We start from the raw sequence: 24,471 nt of genomic DNA on the forward strand, positions 1-24,471 counted from the left end.
TGGGTCAGCCTAAAGGAGCAATGTTACATTTTCTATTAAGAGTTTACTTATATGTCCAAATTGCACATCTTGGCCCTTTCTCAATTCTCTAATTTCCCCTCCTCGACTCCTCGACTCCTCGACCCTCCGGTAGTAACCTGGAAATGGATTTCAGCACGCCATGTTGAAGGACATCTCATTTCTCTAACCGCCTGCTGCTTCCCCTCCTCTCTCCTCGGCCCCCCTCCTCCTCCTTTATTACATTTCTTTGTGCACGCTATTTTTCACAACATGTATAAGTTATACTTTTTAAAAAAGCCATAAAGCAAAACAAACACCTGTAATGCAACATACATTTAATTTGTTTATTATATTTCTTTATTTGATAGGGACAGCAATCAAATACAGCAAACATGCTAATTTACAGCAGTGGTCTCGAGGGAGACGACATAATCAGACACATCTGAAATCACGATTTACAAGTGCAAATAAACAATTCACAACTCATTTTCTATTTCTTAAAATTGTTTTATAGTGACAGTGTAAGTTAGGCCCCGTCCACACGGAGACGAAACCGATTTCGAACTGAAGTTGATTTAAAAGAAGTCTTCCGCCCACACGGAATCGGCTCAAGAAATGTGTCCGTCCACACGAGACCGCTTGAAACTGCTGGAGACGCGTAGTACATATGCCGGGCATGTAAGTGGCGCTGTACTTCCTCCACAAAATACACCAAAATTAGCGAAGAAGACCCCCGAGCATGGGCATAAACAAACAAGCTGTAGATTTTGCACTAACATCTGTATCATGGTCAGTAGCGTCTGGAGCACGAACGCAACCCTGTGATCCGCCATTGTTGTTGTTGTTGGCGAAACGCATCAGCAATGACGTGGGGGTGAGCAGGAGAGGTGAGAGAGGCGGGGCTATGGCGTCATCGATTCAGTAAATGATCGTATAGGTCATACACACAGAGCCGCAAGCGTGCCGTCTCCAGACTTGCCCACTTTGGGAGCCGGTTTCAAAGTTTATCGGTTTCGGAGGCTCCGAAGCCGTGGCTCCGTTTCGGCTTCGTGTGGACGAGCCGTCTATTCGATAAAGAACTTTAGCGGATAAAACTGAAATCGTCTCCGTGTGGACGGGGCCTTCATGAACATGTGTAAAAAATACAAAATGTAATAAGTTTGCAAACATGCTAATTTACATCTGTGGTCCCTCGGGAGATAATCAGCCACATCTCAAGTACAAATATAAAATTTACAATTACAAATATACAATTCAAGTACAAATATACAATTCTCAAGTACAAAAGACAACCATCATTGTAGCACACGTTAATGGTGATTGCAGTTCTGGTTTGCTTTGAGACAGTTTTTAGAAATGGGTCCTGAAAGTAAAAACAAAATGTCAAATCAGACAGAAAAAAAGTTCAAACTCTATTTTTGAGTCTCAACGCAAACGCCTGAACATCTGAAATGCAACGTGTAGAAAAACAAAAGTGCTTGCTCTACAGGTTTTTTGATACACTAGCAGCTGAAAAGGCTACAGGATGTGGTCTCTACTGGCTTTACTGCAAAGGTAAACACAAAATCTCGTATTTTAAAGGAAACGGAAAGCAGAGCAGAAGGTGAAACACGTCTCAGCTGCTGATGACTCAAATAAATGTGTTTGAGGGGAAAGATTGACTGAGGAACCTGAAATCAGGAAATAACAGAAACAATGTTTATTCTCCTAGTTTGTTTCTATTGATCCTCTTTCTCAACACTTCATCCTCGATCACATCGAGATCACACTTCAGGATAACATTTGGTAAAATACAACATTTCAAAACGATTACACTTTAACCCTAATCATTAAAATGTTAATATTTAGTTTTTAATTATTGATTTTTAATATTTGAGATTACATTTAAAATGTCCAAATGTAAATATGTCAATATGTCAATTTTCGAATTGTGTTTCACATGCACTTGTTTATTTTTACATTTTTAAATATTTAAAACATTTTCTATTTGTTTATGTTTTAATATTTTGTTTATATATATAAAATATATATATATCTTTTAAATATAGATGTATATTTTTTATTATTATATATAGATTTTTTTTTTCAAATTTCCAAACGTTTTAATTTTTCTAATATTTTAATGCTTTGATATCCCACCTTCCATGACATTTCTAAAGGATCCATCTGAAGTCCAGAGATGTGACTAAGGCCCTTTCTCATTTGACTAATTTCCCTTCCTCGACTCCTTGTCGCATCTCCTGTGGGCGGGACTAAGACACGAGGATAGGATTCGAGGATAGGAGTCGAGGAGGGGAATTAGAGAAATTAGAAAGGCCCTATGTACGTGTATCGAGGACAGGTTTTCAAATTTCCAAATGTTTACGTTTACATTTTTCTAATATTTTCAAAACATTTCTAATATTTTCTAATATTTTCACGTTGTCTAATCTTTTAATACTTTGATATCTCATCTTCCATGGCCTTCCTAGAGGATCCCCCTGAAGTCCAGAGATGTGACTAAGTACGGCTGGTGCTGAGGACAGGTGTGCTGAGGCCTCGGGGGTCGGGGGGGTCCGGGGTGCTCAGTGGCTCGACTCGGTGTGAAGCGCTTCTTAAACGTCAGAAAAATAAAGAGAAAACATTATATATATATATATATATATATACCTTTCCTTTGATTAAAATACAACCCTTTTTTAATACAGTATTAATAAAGCAAAAATAAAAAACATCCCTTATTGAATCACTTCAATCTGGAAGTGAAGACAGATAAAAAATAATAGTAATATAGTTATAATTTAAGCAACTAAAACATAGTGAACTAAAACATTGAAAGGAACATCTAAATAATAAACAAACAAAAACTAAATTCATTAAATTTAAATGTATTAAAAAATACAAAAAATACAGATATTATTTTTTAATTAGTTTTGCCCATTAATGTGCATGTTTTTTCATTCAGTATAAATAAACACAATTGAAAGCCTTTAATCCGAAAGCATCTTTTCTAAGTGAGGTAAAAATGAATTTTAATAATAATAAAAACAAAAAGAAGAATAGCCCAACTGAGTCTCCAAATATCCTCTTCTTTGCAGGATTACAACAGCAGGTCCACCCGGTGTTACTATCCTTTCAATTGTCTCACATTTATTATTAAAATGGTTTATTTAGTACTCACTCGTCTGTGTCTCTGAATCATGGCTCGAGTGAAGAGGAGCACGATGACGGTGAACGCCATCACGCTGAAGGCGATCAGGACGAGATCCAGGATGGGATTTCTGAATCTGCAGGGATCCTGTGGGTCTTCCTCTGGAAATAAATAATAGAAACATGTGAAACAGTGTGTGAACAACAGCCTCACTGAAAAAACTGAGACGTTGACTTCAATTAAATATATTATGTCAGGGGGGTCAAACTCAAACACACAGTGGGCCAAGATTAAAAAATGGGTACTAGTGGAGGGCCGGACTGGTTCAATGTTTATTGCAGAACTTATTGAAATGAACTTGTTGCACATATTAAACCTGGAACTAACAAAGCTTCAATGATTGCCTATAAAAACAACATCAAACATTAAATAATCAGTGCATTCATTTCTTATGGCTCTATCTGCAGCTTCTCCAGAGTCATTTCTTATGAGTACATTTTCCCACAGGCCAACAACAGCTTCAACAAAACTATTTCCCTCAAAGAGAAACCAAACATGCCCTGTTGTCGTGAGAGAGAAAGTGCAGAAGGAAACATCCACTAAAGTCAGTGTGCTGCTCTGTGATGCTAGCTCAGATACTTGGCATCTCATCTTGGGGGCAAGGTCATCAATGTTTGGGCTCAGGCTCTGAGCTGAGGAGACCCTCAGGATGGAGTCAAGGTGCAATATACCGGAGGGCCAGATCTAATAGGAATTAGAAATTATCCTGAGGGCCGAAATTAAATCCACCAAGGGCCTGATTTGGCCCCCGGGCCTTAAGTTTGACACATGTGTATTATGTCAACAGATTTCACATTACTGCATTAGGCTAGTTGAAAGCAATAATTAAGATGAAATAAGAAATATTGGGTCGAATTTACATTATTGCTTTCAAATAACCTAATACAGTAATGAAACCTGTTGACATGATACATTTAATTAAAGTCAACGTTTCAGTGCTTACGTTGACCCAAAACAATATAGTTTGTATACTGTATGTATTTGACTCTTTAATGGATCCATGCAAGAAAAATTAAGTTTTCAAAATAATTTGAGGTAACACATTAGAAGTATTGAATTTACAAATTGTATTTTTTTTAACAGGTACTGTGAACCCAATTTACAAGTATTGATTGTGCAGTAACATTTTGTTGAAGTACTGAATCGCCTCCATTGGATTCCTTTGTTCCTGAAGATGGTGACATCAATATGGTACACTAGCGTTTCTATTGGCTAGCGCTCCAACACATACGTGATAGGCTAAGGGGCGTCATTTCTCTAAGAGGTTGACCAATCACAACAGAGCCAGCCAGCTAACCAATCAGAGCAGACTGGGCTCTGGTTTCAGACAGAGGGTGAAAAGAGGTGCTGCAGCACAGGCAGTGTGAGAACAATAAAGAGCTTTTTGAACATTAAAGCATGGAGACATGTCCCAGTAGAGACACTACATACTGATATACACCTGAACATCAGCAGGAGAGGACTCTTTAAAGTAGAGACACTACATACTGATATACACCTGAACATCAGCAGGAGAGGACTCTTTAAAGTAGAGACACTACATACTGATATACACCTGAACATCAGCAGGAGAGGACTCTTTAAAGTAGAGACACTACATACTGATATACACCTGAACATCAGCAGGAGAGGACTCTTTAAAGTAGAGACACTACATACTGATATACACCTGAACATCAACAGGAGAGGACTCTTTAAAGTAGAGACACTACATACTGATATACACCTGAACATCAGCAGGAGAGGACTCTTTAAAGTAGAGACACTACATACTGATATACACCTGAACATCAGCAGGAAAGGACTCTTTAAAGTAGAGACACTACATACTGATATACACCTGAACATCAGCAGGAGAGGACTCTTTAAAGTAGAGACGCTACATACTGATATACACCTGAACATCAGCAGGAGAGGACTCTTTAAAGTAGAGACGCTACATACTGATATACACCTGAACATCAGCAGGAGAGGACTCTTTAAAGCAGAGACACTACATACTGATATACACCTGAACATCAGCAGGAGAGGACTCTTTAAAGTAGAGACACTACATACTGATATACACCTGAACATCAGCAGGAGAGGACTCTTTAAAGTAGAGACACTACATACTGATATACACCTGAACATCAGCAGGAGAGGACTCTTTAAAGTAGAGACACTACATACTGATATACACCTGAACATCAGCAGGAGAGAACTCTTTAAAGTAGCGACACTACATACTGATATACACCTGAACATTAAAGCATGGATGTCCCAGTAGAATATTGGGTGAGTGTTCATGATCATTTTGTGTTTTTTTTATATGAATGTTTAGCGTAAGCATCTTCAAACATTAACAACTGGTATTATTTACCTCTGACGATGATGATGGTGCCGTTGGTGGCCAGTTGTACGGGGCCTTTCTCCACGTAGCTCCAGATGCAGAAATACAGGTTGGTGTCCTGCAGCTGCATCAGATCGATCTTAAAGGAGACACCAACGCCTCCGTCCAGCTGCTTTCGTTCAGATACATGAATCCGTTTTTTTAACTCCTCAGTCATAGTCATTCTTTTTATCGCTCCATTAATAAAATACAGGAAACTGACGTCTTTTTTGCTGTGAAACTTCCTCTGCAGAGTCAGGCTATTGGGGTCCGACAGAGAGGTGTAGCAGGAGATCTCAGCGGAGGAGTTTATGGTCTTTATGGAGGTGGAGGAGGGCTCCTGAGAAACTGACAGAATAAGAGAAACTATTACTGAAGCCTCCACAACATCAAGAGGACAATCAAAATAAAGGTTTCTAAACTAATTATTTGCGAAGTTCTAAGACAGGGCAAACATGTCGCTAACATATATGAAAAAATGGGTACTCTTCTTTAACTGATCTGATTTAAAGAGTTCTATCCTGCTGATGTTCAGGTGTATATCAGTATGTAGTGTCCCTACTTTAAAGAGTCCTCTCCTGCTGATGTTCAGGTGTATATCAGTATGTAGTGTCCCTACTTTAAAGAGTCCTCTCCTGCTGATGTTCAGGTGTATATCAGTATGTAGTGTCCCTACTTTAAAGAGTCCTCTCCTGCTGATGTTCAGGTGTATATCAATATGTAGTGTCCCTACTTTAAAGAGTCCTCTCCTGCTGATGTTCAGGTGTATATCAGTATGTAGTGTCTCTACTTTAAAGAGTCCTCTCCTGCTGATGTTCAGGTGTATATCAGTATGTAGTGTCCCTACTTTAAAGAGTCCTCTCCTGCTGATGTTCAGGTGTATATCAGTATGTAGTGTCCCTACTTTAAAGAGTCCTCTCCTGCTGATGTTCAGGTGTATATCAATATGTAGTGTCTCTACTTTAAAGAGTCCTATGTAGTGTCTCTACTTTAAAGAGTCCTCTCCCGCTGATGTTCAGGTGTATATCAGTATGTAGTGTCTCTACTTTAAAGAGTCATCTCCTGCTGATGTTCAGGTGTATATCAATATGTAGTGTCTCTACTTTAAAGAGTCCAATGTAGTGTCTCTACTTTAAAGAGTCCTCTCCCGCTGATGTTCAGGTGTATATCAGTAAGTAGTGTCTCTACTTTAAAGAGTCCTCTCCTGCTGATGTTCAGGTGTATTTCAGTATGTACTGTCTCTACTTTAAAGAGTCCTCTCCTGCTGATGTGCAGGTGTATATCAATATGTAGTGTCTCTACTTTAAAGAGTCCTATGTAGTGTCTCTACTTTAAAGAGTCCTCTCCCGCTGATGTTCAGGTGTATATCAGTATGTAGTGTCTCTACTTTAAAGAGTCCTCTCCTGCTGATGTTCAGGTGTATATCAGTATGTAGTGTCTCTACTTTAAAGAGTTCTGTCCTGCTGATGTTCAGGTGTATATCAGTATGTAGTGTCTCTACTTTAAAGAGTCCTCTCCTGCTGATGTTCAGGTGTATATCAGTATGTAGTGTCTCTACTTTAAAGAGTTCTGTCCTGCTGATGTTCAGGTGTATATCAGTATGTAGTGTCTCTACTTTAAAGAGTCCTCTCCTGCTGATGTTCAGGTGTATATCAGTATGTAGTGTCTCTACTTTAAAGAGTTCTGTCCTGCTGATGTCCAGTTGTATATCAGTATGTAGTGTCTCTACTTTAAAGAGTCCTCTCCTGCTGATGTTCAGGTGTATATCAGTATGTTGTGTCTCTACTTTAAAGAGTCCTCTCCTGCTGATGTTCAGGTGTATATAAGTTTGTAGTGTCTCTACTTTAAAGAGTCCTCTCCTACTGATGTTCAGGTGTATATCAGTATGTAGTGTCTCTACGTTAAAGAGTCCTCTCCTGCTGATGTGCAGGTGTATATCAGTATGTTGTGTCTCTACTTTAAAGAGTCCTCTCCTGCTGATGTTCAGGTGTATATCAGTATGTAGTGTCTCTACTTTAAAGAGTTCTGTCCTGCTGATGTTCAGGTGTATATCAGTATGTAGTGTCTCTACTTTAAAGAGTCCTCTCCTGCTGATGTTCAGGTGTATATCAGTATGTAGTGTCTCTACTTTAAAGAGTCCTCTCCTGCTGATGTTCAGGTGTATATCAGTATGTAGTGTCTCTACTTTAAAGAGTCCTCTCCTGCTGATGTTCAGGTGTATATCAGTATGTAGTGTCTCTACTTTTAAGAGTCCTCTCCTGCTGATGTTCAGGTGTATATCAGTATGTAGTGTGTCTACTTTAAAGAGTCCTCTCCTGCTGATGTTCAGGTGTATATCAGTATGTAGTGTCTCTACTTTAAAGAGTCCTCTCCTGCTGATGTTCAGGTGTATATCAGTATGTAGTGTCTCTACTTTAAAGAGTTCTCTCCTGCTGATGTTCAGGTGTATATCAGTATGTAGTGTCTCTACTTTAAAGAGTCCTCTCCTGCTGATGTTCAGGCGTATATCAGTATGTAGTGTCTCTACTTTAAAGAGTCCTCTCCTGCTGATGTTCAGGTGTATATCAGTATGTAGTGTCTCTACTTTAAAGAGTCCTCTCCTGCTGATGTTCAGGCGTATATCAGTATGTAGTGTCTCTACGTTAAAGAGTCCTCTCCTGCTGATGTTCAGGTGTATATCAGTTTGTAGTGCCTCTACTTTAAAGAGTCCTCTCCTACTGATGTTCAGGTGTATATCAGTATGTAGTGTCTCTACTTTAAAGAGTCCTCTCCTGCTAATATAAAAGGTGCCCACAGTCTAAACTAGTCGAAAAACAAGTAAGCTAATCACACATCTCAATCCGTCTGTCAGATTTACCACAAACACACACCCACGTTTCTATTCGGTGCCAAACCAAACAAGGTGCTGTTAGTCACAGAGTGGAAGTGAGAATGCAAATCTTTAAAAATTTCCAGGATGTTATCTTCTCTCTGCTATCAGTCAACACTTATAGCAAGATGTTCTGGCTGTTCTCCAATCCTCTGAGCCGCAGATATAAAACGAAACGGTCAAAGTTCAAGTTATATGTCCTACCTGTATGAATAATAAGTCAAAGCAACAGCAGGTGAGACTGAAGACGGTCTGAGTCCTCCAATCAGAAACATGCTGATGTGATGACACTCTGATTTATAATTAGTGAAATTAAACATCTAGTTGTATTCCTTTCAAATATATATGATGTCATGCCTTATCATCTTTAAATAACACGGATAACTAGCAGATATATGTAGGTTCAATATATGCAAAGGGTGTTGGTCTGGACCGAATATCAACTTAAAGAAATACAGAAAGGGTTGTAACCGTCCGCAGACTCCCCTCACTTCTTTTAGAGGCAGGATATACTAAAATATATGTATTTTTTTTTAATGACTGAAAGGTTAAGCTGCAGAATGGATATGTTTGCCTCATTAATCTTCTCACAAGCCCTCACTGCTTAGCCTTATGACTGTTCTCCACTTCCTGCAGTCTGAGTGTCTCAATGCACAGTTATATATGTTAACCGAGGTGTTCAAACATTCAGTGTTGTCTTTAAGTCATGGATGTTTTTAAAGAAGTGCATGAACTCTGTTTCTGTGGGTGTTTTCACTTCCTGCTACTGCTGCTGTACTTCACTGCAGGAAAAACACACTGACTGATCTTTTGCTGCTTTACATTTATTTCATAAGGCTAATGTTGGGCTATAAAGGAACTACAGCACGGTCACATGACTTCACGTCACCACCGCTAAGCTAAAGGTGGCTAATGTTGGGCTATAAAGGAACTACAGCAAGGTCACATGACTTCACGTCAACACCGCTAAGCTAAAGGAGGCTAATGTTGGGCTATAAAGGAACTACAGCACGGTCACATGACTTCACGTCACCACCGCTAAGCTAAAGGAGGCTAATGTTGGGCTATAAAGGAACTACAGCACGGTCACATGACTTCATGTCACCACCGCTAAGCTAAAGGAGGCTAATGTTGGGCTATAAAGGAACTACAGCACGGTCACATGACTTCACGTCACCACCGCTAAGCTAAAGGTGGCTAATGTTGGGCTATAAAGGAACTACAGCACGGTCACATGACTTCACGTCACCACCGCTAAGCTAAAGGAGGCTAATGTTGGGCTATAAAGGAACTACAGCACGGTCACATGACTTCACGTCACCACCGCTAAGCTAAAGGAGGCTAATGTTGGGCTATAAAGGAACTACAGCACGGTCACATGTTGGTTTGCAGCTACTTTGAATATATGTTTCTTCGCTGATGCTTTTACTTCGTCCACCTTTGTTTATTCTCATAATCGTCAGTGTTTGATTTTAAATATGTATTTACAGTATATGTATGAATTCAAATTAAATGAAAATATATCATTGCTTAGTTCACCAAATATATATGCTGTTTTCATTTTGAGGAATGCAAACTAAAAATGTATATAAACAAAACATTTAAAATAAATAATAATATACATAAACTTCTGAACTAACTTGATGGCGAATGATCTGTCGTCATGGCAATGGCATTTGATGACACCTCATAATACGCTTAGATGCGTTGATGGCTGCATCGTTACCAAACCTGTGAAGTTTTGGGCTGTTTGGAGTATTTTCACAGAAATTATGAGAAAACCGTGTTTCAAGGCGAGCATTGTATTTGAAAAAATCTCAAAACTGTCCTGTACATGTCTTCACGGCTGGACTGTTTGCACACTGCTCTCTGAAGTCTGCTGCTCTGAGCATGGCAGTTGGAGTGATGACATCATCGTGTTCCATTACACAGGTGTTTATATTTGAGCTAACGAGCTCTGTAGAGATCAAAGGCTTCACTGTTCTGAATGAGAGATACACCTCTTACATGTGAGCGTTTTGAGGAAGAACCGTAACAGATATCTATGAAATTTCAAAACGTGAAGCATGTCAAGGAAGTTGAGTATCTGAAGTGTAATTTTTGTGTAATTTCGGGTTAATAATGTGGCCTTTTTGGCAGTTTAACTAAAGGTGGTGCGGCTGCTACCGTGAGGAAACATCTGCCTGAAATTACAATGGGGTTTAATGGAGGAATGTTGAACGTTTTTGTCACTTCATGCCCTCAAAAAGCATTTTGTTTAATTATTTTTGCTTAATTATTTGTCATTTTTCAAGCTACGAGATGTTTTCCTACGTTTCTCATGATAAATTATGTCTCAGGAATGTAGGGTTTGGGAATTCTGGCAGTTTAAAAAAAATATATGAATGCGAATTTCAATCTGTCCTCCACTCTAGCTGTGACATCACGCACTCTAGTTAATGTTAAAATGTGAAGAAAACCTCTAAAACAAGGTCTGAACAATGTTTAATATCTCTAAAAGTAATTATCAGATTTAAAAGTGGTTTTACATGAATAATGTCAGAAAGATGTGTAACATTTTAAAGTTGGAACGAGGTGTCTGAGTGAAAGTATGAATGAACAGTTAGCAGTTGAATTGCATGAAGATTTGTTGAAGTCTGAAGATTTTCTCCATTGACTTCAATGTTAAAAATTAGATGTATTATGGGATGTATCTCTGGAATTATGAACGTTATGAATGAGAATGTTCAATGCGGGAGGAGAAGAGGGCCAAAATACCGGCGGAATAATACACTTTTCGTCCGTAGAAGAACAACAGCATTCCCACTAAAATATAATAAAAAATGTAGGATGTATTAGACTTATAGCATTATATATATTACTTCTCAATAGTAAATCGTTGTAGAACAATTGTATTACCTTTAAATACAATATTTACCTTTATAAGGTATCAGGGTAAAATGAGTACATGTCGAACACAGGGGATATTTTTCTACAGAAATACTGGGTTTATTTAAAACATTCAGTCCATTTTACTATAAAAAAAGGAACAAATATCATTTTTAAATTGAATTTTAGTTTTAGAGAATAGAAAAAGATGCTTCTGCTCAGAGGTTTGAAAACAGGAAACGAACAGGAAGACGTCAATCAGCCTCACCTTTCAAAACGTCTTCATCATTTTGGATGTTAAACAAAAATAACAGTATTCCACATTTTTCGCACACACGCACACACACACGTACCTGTCCAGGTGTGCAGCAGGACCTCAGCAGGCAGGCAGAGGATCCCCAACACACAGCTCCACCCGAGGGCCTCCATCCTCTCAGGCCGAACACACACTGACAGAGGAAGTGTGATGGTGTGTCTGTATCATCTCTCTCTCTGTGTGTGTGTGTGTGTGTGTGTGTGTGTGTGTGTGTGTGTGTGTGTGTGTGTGTGTGTGTGTGTGTGTGTGTGTGTGTGTGTGTGTGTGTGTGTGTGTGTGTGTGTGTGGGCTGCATGAAATCAAAGAACAAAAAACTGCTTATCGACAACAATGTTATTGACAACACCACATGTTAAACGTACAGAGGAAGTGTGACGTGTGTCTTTATCATCTGTGTGTGTGTGTTTGTGCGTGTGTGTGTGGGCTGCATTAAGTCAAAGAAGTTCAACTGCTTATCGACAAGAACTTTATTTTACAACACCACATGTACAAAGGTTTATTTAGCTTTCACATTAAAACAAATATATTGCACAGTATAAAACAACACAGTTTGTTTTTATTGCAGTTGATTAAGTGGCTTTGTATTGCTATTTTGTAAAGTGGGTTCAAGCTCCAGAAAATCTAAGGGCATCTTAATTTCCAACTCTTGTGTATAATATTTACAGATATAACCCCAAACATATATATTTTACATATATACACATGGTTAAATACATTTTCTTCTGTATTCAACACCCACCGCTAAGCTAAAGGAGGCTAATGTTGGGCTATAAAGGAACTACAGCACGGTCACATGACTTCACCACCGCTAAGCTAAAGGAGGCTAATGTTGGGCTATAAAGGAACTACAGCACGGTCACATGACTTCACGTCACCACCGCTAAGCTAAAGGTGGCTAATGTTGGGCTATAAAGGAACTACAGCTCGGTCACATGACTTCACGTCACCACCGCTAAGCTAAAGGTGGCTAATGTTGGGCTATAAAGGAACTACAGCACGGTCACATGACTTCACCACCGCTAAGCTAAAGGAGGCTAATGTTGGGCTATAAAGGAACTACAGCACGGTCACATGACTTCACGTCACCACCGCTAAGCTAAAGGTGGCTAATGTTGGGCTATAAAGGAACTACAGCACGGTCACATGACTTCACATCTCCACCGCTAAGCTAAAGGTGGCTAATGTTGGGCTATAAAGGAACTACAGCACGGTCACATGACTTCACGTCACCACCGCTAAGCTAAAGGAGGCTAATGTTGGGCTATAAAGGAACTACAGCACGGTCACATGACTTCATGCCACCACCGCTAAGCTAAAGGTGGCTAATGTTGGGCTATAAAGGAACTACAGCACGGTCACTTGACTTCACGTCACCTCCGCTAAGCTAAAGGTGGCTAATGTTGGGCTATAAAGGAACTACAGCTCGGTCACATGACTTCACGTCACCACCGCTAAGCTAAAGGTGGCTAATGTTGGGCTATAAAGGAACTAGAGCAAGGTCACATGACTTCACATCTCCACCGCTAAGCTAAAGAGGCTAATGTTGGGCTATAAAGGAACTACAGCACGGTCACATTACTTCACGTCACCACCACTAAGCTAAAGGTAGCTAATGTTGGGCGTGATGACGTTTATTCATCTCAATTTAATAATAAATAATATTAATGATACATGGGATTTTTATCGTTCTTTTCCTAATGCTCAAAGACGCTTTATTTAGACACTTATTTAGACCGCTGTTTTTTCTAAATTTCCCATAGGGGTATTTAATTACATATTTTATGTCGTAGAACAACAATCTCTTCTTGTTGGGTTAACCACAGACCTTTTTTTTTGCAATCAAAAACACATGGGAACAGGAAGTGCTAAAATGCTGACTCATTCCCGGGTTTCAGGACTAATTCTCGCAGCTCTTTATTGTCATGCAGGACTGCAAGCTGTCACGATCGTTATCTTGTGACGTTTCCTTGTTCGATTTGATTTGATTGATATGATTAATGATTTTCTTTCCAAACAGGGCACCGAAAAGCCCCAATGCTATTACAAGGACGACAATCCCCAAGACGACCGGAACATGAGTTTTGGTCATCATCTGACGTGGACCTGAAAAATAAACATAGAGATTAAAATGTGGACTAATCCAATGTATTTTAACTTTAGATTGATAATAATGATGCACGCTTTACGCACATCTGCTAAAAGACAATAGGAAATGGGAATGTGAGGACACAAGTCGGCCATCTTTGAAGAATACCAGCGTCCGCAACCCATTGACCAACCTGTACTGTACTAACCTGTTGAGTTAAGACGTGCATAAACTCGACAACTTTAACTTTTTGAACATGATTGATTGTGAAGATCTAACAGCCAATTCCAGGACCAATGAACCATCAAAGAATGACCATGGAATAACAATTTATTATTATCCAACATGGAGGGTAGCAGCAAGATACGCCATCTACTGAATGTTTATTGTAAAAAAATAATTGCTAAATTGACACAAACCAATACAGAGGGATTGGTTTCAAACCTGTCGCAGTAATCCCACACATAACAGCTCTTGCTATAGACCAGGGGTGTCCAAACCGCGGCCAGTGGTTCATTTTGAATTGGCCCTCAGCAAATTCTAAAACTATAATGGAAAATGGGCCACATATGAAACTTGTGCTTGTCTTAAATTATACTTCCTGAATACATATGTAAATATATATTACACAGTAGTATTCATGTATTAATAAGCCTCATTTTCAAATAGATTCAGTCAATTAAACTTGAACACATTTTAAAACAAATCTTTGTCGATTAAAATAAATCCAGATTACTTATTTGCATAAGAAGCTTGAAATAGACCCTTCATATTTCCCCTTATTATAAGATATCTGAGGCTTCTGTTTTTAAGGAATAAGCAGCTAACACTGTTTATATAACCCAGTCTCATGGCATTTCGTGTTATAGTCACAGAATTAATCTGTTGATTTGTGTTCACCAACACGATTTCCCCAGCAACAACAAAAAAACAGATTTCAGTATTCTAAGGATCTGAGCCCCATTTGTTTTCCTCGCGGACGGCAAAAAGACGTGCTGCAGGCACAAAACATACTACCAATAGAAATACATTGCTTTTAAAATCGTTCTGTCTGACACGGAAAAAAGAAATGGGAAAATCGTGTTGGTGAACACGAATCAATAGATTAAATAAATGTTGTGACTATAACACGAAATGCCGTGAGACTGGGCTGGTATATTTAAGCAATAGCTCACGACAGGCTGTGGTATATGCTCATTATATCACAGCTAAGGGGCGTGGTTCAACGCGAAGCATGCAGTTTGCTTTTCAGCCCAACTGTATACTGTTTTTCTCAGACGCGGAGGGATACTGACTTGATGTGAAAAGTAACTTACAATTCGACCCGTGGTATACACTCATACTTGCCAACCTTGAGACCTCAGAAATCGGGAGCATTTCAAAATGCAAAATGGGGGGGGTGCTAGTGGATTGCCGGAGCTGTTAGATTAACATTAACATGCTTAAATTGTAGGTCTAAGTGCAATGCCTTGCGGCCTGTAGCACCATCCTTGATGGAGCATATGTGTGGGCAGGAAAGGAGTGAGCAGAGAGTAGAGTAGTTGTCGATTTTTGTTCTGTTTTCTGTGACTATCTGCCTCACCCTCTCAGACTTTCAGTTGCGCGCGCTACTAAGGAGACGTGTTTCCTTGGAAACCAAACAATGGTGTAGCTGTATTAAAGTCCGAGTGGAAACAGTCCTGAGTAAATCAGATTTTGTAAGAAATCGGGAGAAATGCGGGAGAAATATGACCCCGGGAGGAAACCGGGAGAGGGCAGTGAAATCGGGAGTCTCCCGCGAAAATCGGGAGGATTGACAAGTATGTATACACTCAGTATATCACGGCTAAGAACCAATCAGATTGCTTGATTTGACCTGTCCGTTTTATAAAACAAGATAAATGAAACCCTCTGGAGAGCTGTGATGGAAGCTCTATAGCAGATTCAAGTATCAAGCACAATTGACCAACATTTGATTCATTGATTTAGCTAACTTATATCTTAACTTATGAGGCAATACACCCTACCTCTATTGAGGGGAGCAGCCCTTCATATATTTTTACCTGTATTTGGCCATCAGTGAAAAGAGTTTTGACACCCTGATCCAAAGGGGTGGGGAACCTTTTTCCTCTCAAGGGCCATTTCAAATGTTTCAACATCCTCCGAGGGCCGTACAAGTTATTGACCTCTGCTTAAAAATACTAAAATCACAGCCCATTCATTTGGCCTTTCTTTCATGCTGTGCAAAGAAAAAGCAAACTCTGAATCCAGATATCTCACCATGACTCACGTATGCATGCACGTGCACTGTGTGGCATGACCACCAAAACAGAAAGATATGGACACAAGATGTGTGCAAATTAGTTTCCTATCCATGTGAACATGATTTAAGTGGGGGGCGGACCTAACCTCCTCTAGGGGGGTCCGGGGGACATGCTCCCCTGGGAAGATTTGTTTTTTAAATATTGAAGTTAAAAGCATCAATCTGGTGCACTTTGAGAGCAACATGAGGAGATCTATGGATACATCTCTCAACACCCATATGAAACAGAACTGTAAACAGATGTACTTTTTATTTATGGATATTTTACAAATCACTTCCCTTTCAAACTGTATTCTTGTTTATTAATAACAACTTTATTTTACTGTCATATAGTATTTTATACCTGTTTACTTTATTCTCTTATTTTTGTATAACTATAATGATCATATAAAGATGTGCCTTTACCTCACTGGTTGTAGAAAAAGCTTCTTATATTCGTTAGCATAGCTAGCTAACCAGATGCTAATAATAACAAAGTTATTGACTGTATGATCAGTATGACAGATGAACAGATCGCCACCGGGCTTTCAACTAAAGACACAGCCACGCACAAACTGCAGCATGTGTTCCCCACCCCTGATCTAGACGCTATCCTTCAAAGATGGCCGCCGTGTCCCAGAATGCAACATACTTACTAGGAGTCGGATTACTGGAGTCAACGGAGTCAGGATTTATTATTTTTACTTTGACGTGAGGCGATTTGGCCGTCCCACAGGTAGTCAGGATGTTAACAGTGTAACTCTCCTCCTTCCCAACATCTCTGATGGTCAAGGACAGCTGACTCACACGATCCTCCTCACAGGTGTATTTCACGGAGTCTCCGTCACACTTTATGTCTCCATGTGTGTCATTCCACAGAGAACGAATAAACGTACAGTACTGTGGGAGGGTGTATGTGCAGTGTATAGTCACGGATTTTCCTGACACTGCCTCTGCGTCGTTGCACTTCACGGACACTACAGGACGAGAAGGAAAAAGGCGTGTAAGTTAAATTATTTTTAATTTAAAGGACACAGTTTATTTATTGATTTGATTTGATCAGCTTTACTTCGAATGTGTAAAACAATAATACACAAATTGAACATGAGAATTATTATACAATACATTACTTGACAAAAGGAATCAGTATCAAATTGATAAACAAACATATTACTGATTCTAAATGATGTGTAAACAAATAATCTACTTAATTACACATCTGAAAAGGGGTGGGAAGAAGTTTACACTTATGTAATCCCACCTCTTTTCCCAAAAACTAAATTATTAAAGAAATTTGTTATGGAAAAACAAAAAAACATAGAACAACAAATAAATAAACAGATAAATAAACAAACAAATAAGCAGATAGAAAAACAAACAAATAAAAAAACAAATACATAACAGAGGTAAATTATATATATTTGTAAAAGGTATAAGGACAAAACAAATGGTTAGTCGGTTATAAAATACCATGTTCTGAGGAGGCAGCGCTTAGCAGCAGAGGAGCAGCAAAGAGCAAACACAGACACGTGAAGTTCATCCTGGATTTAGAGTCTGAAACCTGGAGACAGAAAGTAGCAGATGTTAAAGAGGCCCTTTTATACATTAACGACCCCCTATCATACTGTGTTTCATCAATATATCACAGGTCTCAGATATATCCAGAGCCTGTCTCTGATTGGCTGAAACACCAAACAGATCATTGCAGCATTACCCATAATCCTCTCTGTTTCAGCCCTGTTTCCAAAGTGCTGATTCTCTGTCTGTTACTTTAGATGAAAATAAGGAGCCCCTCCCCACGCCCCTCTGAGAGACATTTGGTTACAAAGAACACAATGGTGCTCTAGGAGGAGAGGGGGGGGGGGGGGGGGGGGTTACCTTGGTTGCTGATTGGCTAATGGTTACACAAGACAAAACATCGTTATGACATCATAAAGTGGCTGAAATCTGATCAGCTCATTTTCAGACTTTTATATAAATGGATCAGGACAAAAAGAAACTGAAACTTTCAGAGTTTCCTTACACAGAGGGGACACATGTTGATGTAGAAGAGACATGGAGAAGAGGGGACACATGTTGATGTAGAAGAGACATGAAGAAGAGGGGACACATGTTGATGCAAAAGAGACATGAAGAAGAGGGGACACATGTTGATGAAGAAGAGACATGAAGAAGAGGGGACACATGTTGATGTAGAAGAGACATGAAGAAGAGGGGACACATGTTGATGTAGAAGAGACATGAAGAAGAGGGGACACATGTTGATGTAGAGGAGACATGAAGAAGAGGGGAGACATGTTGATGTAGAAGAGACATGAAGAAGAGGGGACACATGTTGATGTAGAAGAGACATGAAGAAGAGGGGACACATGTTGATGTAAAAGAGACATGAAGAAGAGGGGACACATGTTGATGAAGAAGAGACATGAAGAAGAGGGGACACATGTTGATGTAGAAGAGACATGAAGAAGAGGGGACACATGTTGATGTAGAAGAGATATGAAGAAGAGGGGACACATGTTGATGTAGAAGAGACATGGAGAAGAGGGGACACATGTTGATGTAGAAGAGACATGGAGAAGAGGGGACACATGTTGATGTAGAAGAGACATGGAGAAGAGGGGACACATGTTGATGTAGAAGAGACATGGAGAAGAGGGGACACATGTTGATGTAGAAGAGACATGGAGAAGAGGGGACACATGCTGATGTAGAAGAGACATGAAGAAGAGGGGACACATGTTGATGTAGAAGAGACATGGAGAAGAGGGGACACATGCTGATGTAGAAGAGACATGGAGAAGAGGGGACACATGCTGATGTAGAAGAGACATGAAGAAGAGGGGACACATGTTGATGTAGAGGAGACATGGAGAAGAGGGGACACATGTTGATGTAGAAGATACATGGAGAAGAGGGGACACATGTTGATGTAGAAGAGACATGAAGAAGAGGGGACACATGTTGATGTAGAAGAGACATGGAGAAGAGGGGACACATGTTGATGTAGAAGAGACATGAAGAAGAGGGGACACATGTTGATGAAGAAGAGACATGAAGAAGAGGGGACACATGTTGATGTAGAAGAGACATGAAGAAGAGGGGACACATGTTGATGTAGAGGAGACATGAAGAAGAGGGGAGACATGTTGATGTAGAAGAGACATGGAGAAGAGGGGACACATGTTGATGTAGAAGAGACATGGAGAAGAGGGGACACATGTTGATGTAGAAGAGACATGGAGAAGAGGGGACACATGTTGATGTAGAAGAGACATGGAGAAGAGGGGACACATGTTGATGTAGAAGAGACATGAAGAAGAGGGGACACATGTTGATGTAGAAGAGACATGAAGAAGAGGGGACACATGTTGATGTAGAAGAGACATGGAGAAGAGGATTTTGCATGATAGAGGGCCTTTAATTAGGTTTTCTCTTTCCTGTCGTTCTCTGGGTTGTTTTAATGGTCGCCTCCATTTGACTCCTTTGTTTACTTTCTGAACATAATGACATCACTCCCTTGGCTCAACAAAGAAAATCAACGCAACAGTTTGCATCGATGTTTATTGAGTTAAGACAACTTCTCATGAAATAGTCTTCAAGCAACAAAGTTATTTGAGTTAGGGGAGAAGGCTTTTCCTCAGATCAGAGGTGTTTTTAATGACCACTTACTTAATAATTGGTAGCATAAACACAAGTTTTGAAGTTGATTACCCGAAAGATGAAGTTGTTCCGACTTGTTTCACCACATGATTTAAAAGGAATTTTAAGCTGTACTGTATGTACTTAATTACCATCATTGTGAACACACGTTTTTAAGTTGACAACCATTTATAAATTAAGTTGCTCCAAATATATTTTATTCAATATTTTTTTTTCTTAGCTTTTTCATGTTTTTGTCTTTAAAGAAAGAAATTAATTCCACAACAAAAATGTTAAGCGATTCACTTTTTATTTTGAACTGCAGTTGTTTATTTCAACACATGATGTTTCAATCAGGAGATAATTCATTTAGTTTGAACATTTATTGACACATGCCATATGATAAGGTGCATGAACACCTGAAATCACAGCTGACTGCAGGAGAGAGGAGAACCATTTCATAGTTTGGCTGCAGCTCGTTGATTGGCTGCTGGAGAATGAGGTGAAATGTAATAGGTTAAAGAGAACGCCTGTGATGAGCTGATTATATGCAGCTGTGGAGTGAATGTATATACACCCAGTCTTCCTGAAAGAACTTGCACTGAGCTTAATTTAAATCTTGAAAAAAAAGATAAATAACACAAATTTAAATTTCCCCACAAATAATAAATAAACACATTATCCATATTACCATGGGGAATGGGGACACAGCAAATACATGCTGCCATCACATCGAAGTTAGAGGCCTTTGCATATTTAAAACCAGTGCCTAATATATAAAATCTGTAAAGTTTTTGTAAAACTACAGAAACAAACTCTCAATGGCCACCAATCTGCAGATCACACACATCAATTTTACAAAAGATGTAACAAAGATGTTTACACTGCCGACAGTCATTATTTCAAACAGTATGAACACATTTAACGCAGAATGCTTGCTCATTCATTTGTTCCCTTTCGGAACTTCTCCAGGCATGTTAAATGGGAGTGGACTTGAAATCCTTAACTCACGGTGTAGAACAATTAAGTTATCAAGCCAATTGCATTACTTACTACAACTTGAATTTTGTTTTAAGTCAATTAACGCAGAAATCAGAGTTCAAATTACACACAATATTAAGTTGATGTAATAACCAACATTATTACTTCAACACAACTTATAAATTAATGTTTGTAACTTAAAATGTTTATCTAAATCAATTAACTTACATTTTTATCTTGCAACCATGCATTTAATTAAGTGGAGGTGAAAGGTCGCCTGAATTCGTTTTTAGAGTGTATGTAAAACTCACGCTAGCGCTAAGGAGCGGGACATCTTTAAGCGGTGGACCAATCACAACAGAGCCGACCAGCTGACCAATCAGAGCAGCATTGTATATTGTACAATGTGCATTTCATTATTATTATTATTATTATTATTATTATTATTATTATTATTATTATCAGTAAAAGTTTGATTAAACATCGGGTGGTGATTTGATTAAGTGTGACCTACTATATCTGAAACGTATGATAGTGTTTCTCTTTATCTCATATTCTGTTGTTACCAGGAGCAGATTTAATGTGAACGAACAGCAGAACCCTCAGCAGATGAACCGTTGATTAACTCACAGCTGTTTACACGACCCTGCAAAACGTTCATGCATCCCCGTCCTTAATAAATGGTTGAGTGACATTTAATTGAACTCTTACTGTGTTAGCAAACACAGCAATGATGATTAACTTTTATTCATTATTAGAAGGCTAATGCTACAATTACGGTAATAATGTATTTATTATAACAGTTACCGAAACAGAAAGTGAACGTTGGACAAAGCCAGGTTCAAAGTATATGTTTCATTTCGTTGTCTTCTTAAAGTCAACGTTTGTTACCGAGCGTTTTTTAGATATATTTCAGAAATAAGACAATACTGCCATAAAATGTGCATTTTCTTCATGATCATAACAAGTGTATAAATAAGACACCGTCTGTACACAGCTTCACAACTATCTGTGTATGCTTTGAATTATATAATATATGCATTAAAGAAAAACATTTGCAGATTATAACTGAATCTGCAATCAGAGTAAAACTGGTAGTTTGATCCTAAGCGTTGAAACGATACCTAAAATAAACATTGAATTCTTAAATTCACTTCTTGCTACTTAAACATATCTCATACTTTTACTGCAAAGTAACAACTAGACCGATTGGATCCTCTCAATACACATATTTATTTGACTTATTTTCATTGGTTGTGTGATTTTAATGCTCGCTTTCGATTGAAATCTCCTGAATAAACAAACGTACCTATTTTGATCTGATTGCACAATACATGAGGCCCTATCCTGCTAAAAGTACATAAAAGCAAACACACACACACACGTATTCAGAGAGGAACTCACGTGAAGAACAGCTGCTTTCTCATGGGACCACCTGCTGTGATGAAGTGAAGCGATGTATTTATGAACACTCAATGAAAAGGGGAAGTTGAAGCGCTTTCTGCCCAAACTGCTCCGAGGGGAAAACCATCCGTTGTGAAATCTAAACAATGCCTGAAGGAGACGAAGAGATTACAGACCAGGAAACAACACGCACAAACATATGGGATGTTTGATTTAACTATGAAGAGGTATCACCCTGAATCTCCCCCAGCTGACATTCAGACACATATTTATTATTTACGTGTGTTCTGAAATGTTATTTAGTTTACGTTTCATCATCAGGAATGATCCGTGTGAGCTCAGTTGGAAGTCTTCCAGAGGAATGTGGACGTTGGAGTCATTGGCTCACTTTTCCAGGTCTCTTTGTTTCCACTCACTTCTGCTCTACAAAACAAATAATTACATATTTTTGGAAACTTATTTCCAGAGGTGGGAAGTACCTAAGTAGATTAACCCAAGTACTGAACTTAAGTGCAATTTAGAGGTACTTGTACTTGAGTATTTCCATTTGATGTTACTTTGTACTTCTACCGCACCACAGTTCAGAGGTGCATGGTGTACTTCTACTCCACTACATGTGTTTAATACCTTTAGTTACTTCTCAGATGTGGATGAATGATGTGAAATATAATTAAGTGTTAAATCAGACTTTAGTTCCACCTGGAGTAAATCCACCAGCTACCCTGCAGTATACAAAGTCATTCAAACTAGCTGCACCTTTAACAGCTTTGAGAACACTTTCATGATCAATCATTATAAAACATATCATATCTATTATTCTGAAATGGACCAATCTGCACAACGACTACTTTTACTGTCTTTCACTATATTTTGATGAGAATACTTTTCTACTTTCACTTGAGGAACATTTTGAATGCAGGACTTTTACTGTAACAGAGTATTCCTACACTCTGGTACTTCTACTTTTACTCAAGTACAAGATCTGAGTACTTCTACTTTTACAAAGTACAAGATCTGAGTACTTCTACTTTTACTCAAGTATAAGATCTGAGTACTTCTACTTTTACTCAAGAACAAGATCTGAGTACTTCTACTTTTACTCAAGAACAAGATCTGAGTACTTCTACTTTTACTCAAGAACAAGATCTGAGTACTTCTACTTTTACTCAAGTACAAGACCTGAGTACTTCTACTTTTACTCAAGAACAAGATCTGAGTACTTCTACTTTTACTCAAGTACAAGATCTGAGTACTTCTACTTTTACTCAAGAACAAGATCTGAGTACTTCTACTTTTACTCAAGAACAAGATCTGAGTACTTCTACTTTTACTCAAGTACAAGATCTGAGTACTTCTATTTTTACTCAAGTACAAGATCTGAGTACTTCTACTTTTACTCAAGCAGAATCAGAATCCCTTTATTAGTCCCACAGAGGGGAGATGTGCAGCGTTCCAGCAGGAAAGAGCCACAGACAGCTTAGTGTTGCATATCTTACATGCGTTAAAAAAAGTACTAAGTTATAATATAATACACAATATGCTAAAAAAATATAAAAACTAAAAAAGTGACATAATTTTCAGAAATACAGATCAAAAACAAATCAAATCTACAAATCAAATCCTGTAGCAGTTCTTAGGATTTAGCAGCCCGATATATATTAAAGTTATTAAAGATGGCACATGTATATAAAGCACATATTGCACATAGTTTGACGGTATTTATCAGCAAGTTACACAATCTACAAAATACAAGATACATACCTTGTAACAGTAACAAGGGTTTAGCAGCCAGCTATAAATTACACAGTTATTAATGGCATGTATATATTGCACATATTGCACATATTGCACAAAGTTGGTTTGTATTTAGCAGCAAGGGGTGTTATAGTCTGTGTTGTGGTGTGTGTAGGAGGGTCTACTAGGGGCAGTGCTGGTTGTAAAGTCTGACCGTTTCATTTTCACAGAAAGACATCTCAAGATGAGACGCGCAACACAGTTATTTGCTAGCTGGCAGCTAAGCAACAAGAAAAGACACACCTGTGTGTGTTGGCTAGTTGCCAGCTTCAAGTTGTTTCCATGTAAACAAATACTTTTCACTCGATCAAACATGATTCCACACCTTGGATAAGCAGGTGTTGACATCTCTCTTTTTCCACAGACTTTCACTGCTGATGATTCACTTTGTATCTGTATTTCAGCATTCCTTATATCTCATATCTTTGCAGGCGTATTCACCTTTCCTCTGAGACGCTTTAAGGTGTGAAATGGTAAAACGTTGCACCATTTGATGTTTACAAAACGGCAATATTGTCATGCATAAGGACAACAAAGCACAGTAGTGATCATGCTAAGCTAATGGACTCACATGCCTACTTGCAGGGAAGCACCACGTGTTTGCCTTTTCTGTGAACTGTTCTCACAATGCAACCTTTGAGCCTGTTTTGCTTGAATAATGACAATAAA

The 24,471-nt window shown here is 38.7% G+C and overlaps 1 protein-coding gene and 1 long non-coding RNA gene across 4 annotated transcripts; both read right to left on the minus strand.

The window, feature by feature from the left end:
* Window positions 1-330: 330 nt before the first annotated feature.
* LOC307024702 (uncharacterized protein) lies at window positions 331-11,835 on the minus strand. 2 transcript variants are annotated; one of them, XM_079659048.1, is made up of 5 exons: window positions 11,652-11,835; window positions 5,785-5,909; window positions 5,553-5,691; window positions 3,161-3,291; window positions 331-2,593 (listed from the first exon to the last, which is right to left on the minus strand). In XM_079659048.1, exons 1-5 carry the CDS (start codon window positions 11,725-11,727, stop codon window positions 2,468-2,470), a joined length of 597 nt encoding a protein of 198 aa, XP_079515174.1. In that variant the 5' UTR covers window positions 11,728-11,835; the 3' UTR covers window positions 331-2,467. The 2 variants fall into 2 exon arrangements, with proteins under 2 accessions (XP_079515174.1, XP_079515173.1); XM_079659047.1 differs by having other exon boundaries at window positions 5,553-5,909.
* A 1,119-nt stretch (window positions 11,836-12,954) lies between these two features.
* Window positions 12,955-22,348, minus strand: LOC307024703. Of its 2 annotated transcripts, XR_013803962.1 has the most exons (5): window positions 22,317-22,334; window positions 22,009-22,158; window positions 17,452-17,542; window positions 16,638-16,958; window positions 12,955-13,717 (listed from the first exon to the last, which is right to left on the minus strand). It is a non-coding gene; the product is annotated as an uncharacterized lncRNA (long non-coding RNA). The 2 variants fall into 2 exon arrangements; XR_013803963.1 differs by having other exon boundaries at window positions 12,956-13,717; window positions 22,009-22,348.
* Between the last annotated feature and the right edge of the window lie 2,123 nt (window positions 22,349-24,471).

Source organism: Notothenia rossii (genome assembly GCF_949606895.1).
Source record: "Notothenia rossii genome assembly, chromosome: 11".
Classification (NCBI taxonomy): Eukaryota; Metazoa; Chordata; class Actinopteri; order Perciformes; family Nototheniidae; genus Notothenia; species Notothenia rossii.

Coding starts and splice junctions, on each gene's coding strand:
- LOC307024702 (XM_079659047.1), bottom strand. CDS start 11,727: ATGGAGGCCCTCGGGTGGAGCTGTGTGTTGGGGATCCTCTGCCTGCCT. Junction 5,910..11,651: donor CCTGCTGCACACCTGGACAG/GTACGTGTGTGT, acceptor TTATTCTGTCAG/TTTCTCAGGAGCCCTCCTCC. Junction 2,594..3,160: donor TGATTCAGAGACACAGACGA/GTGAGTACTAAA, acceptor CTGACGTTTAAG/AAGCGCTTCACACCGAGTCG.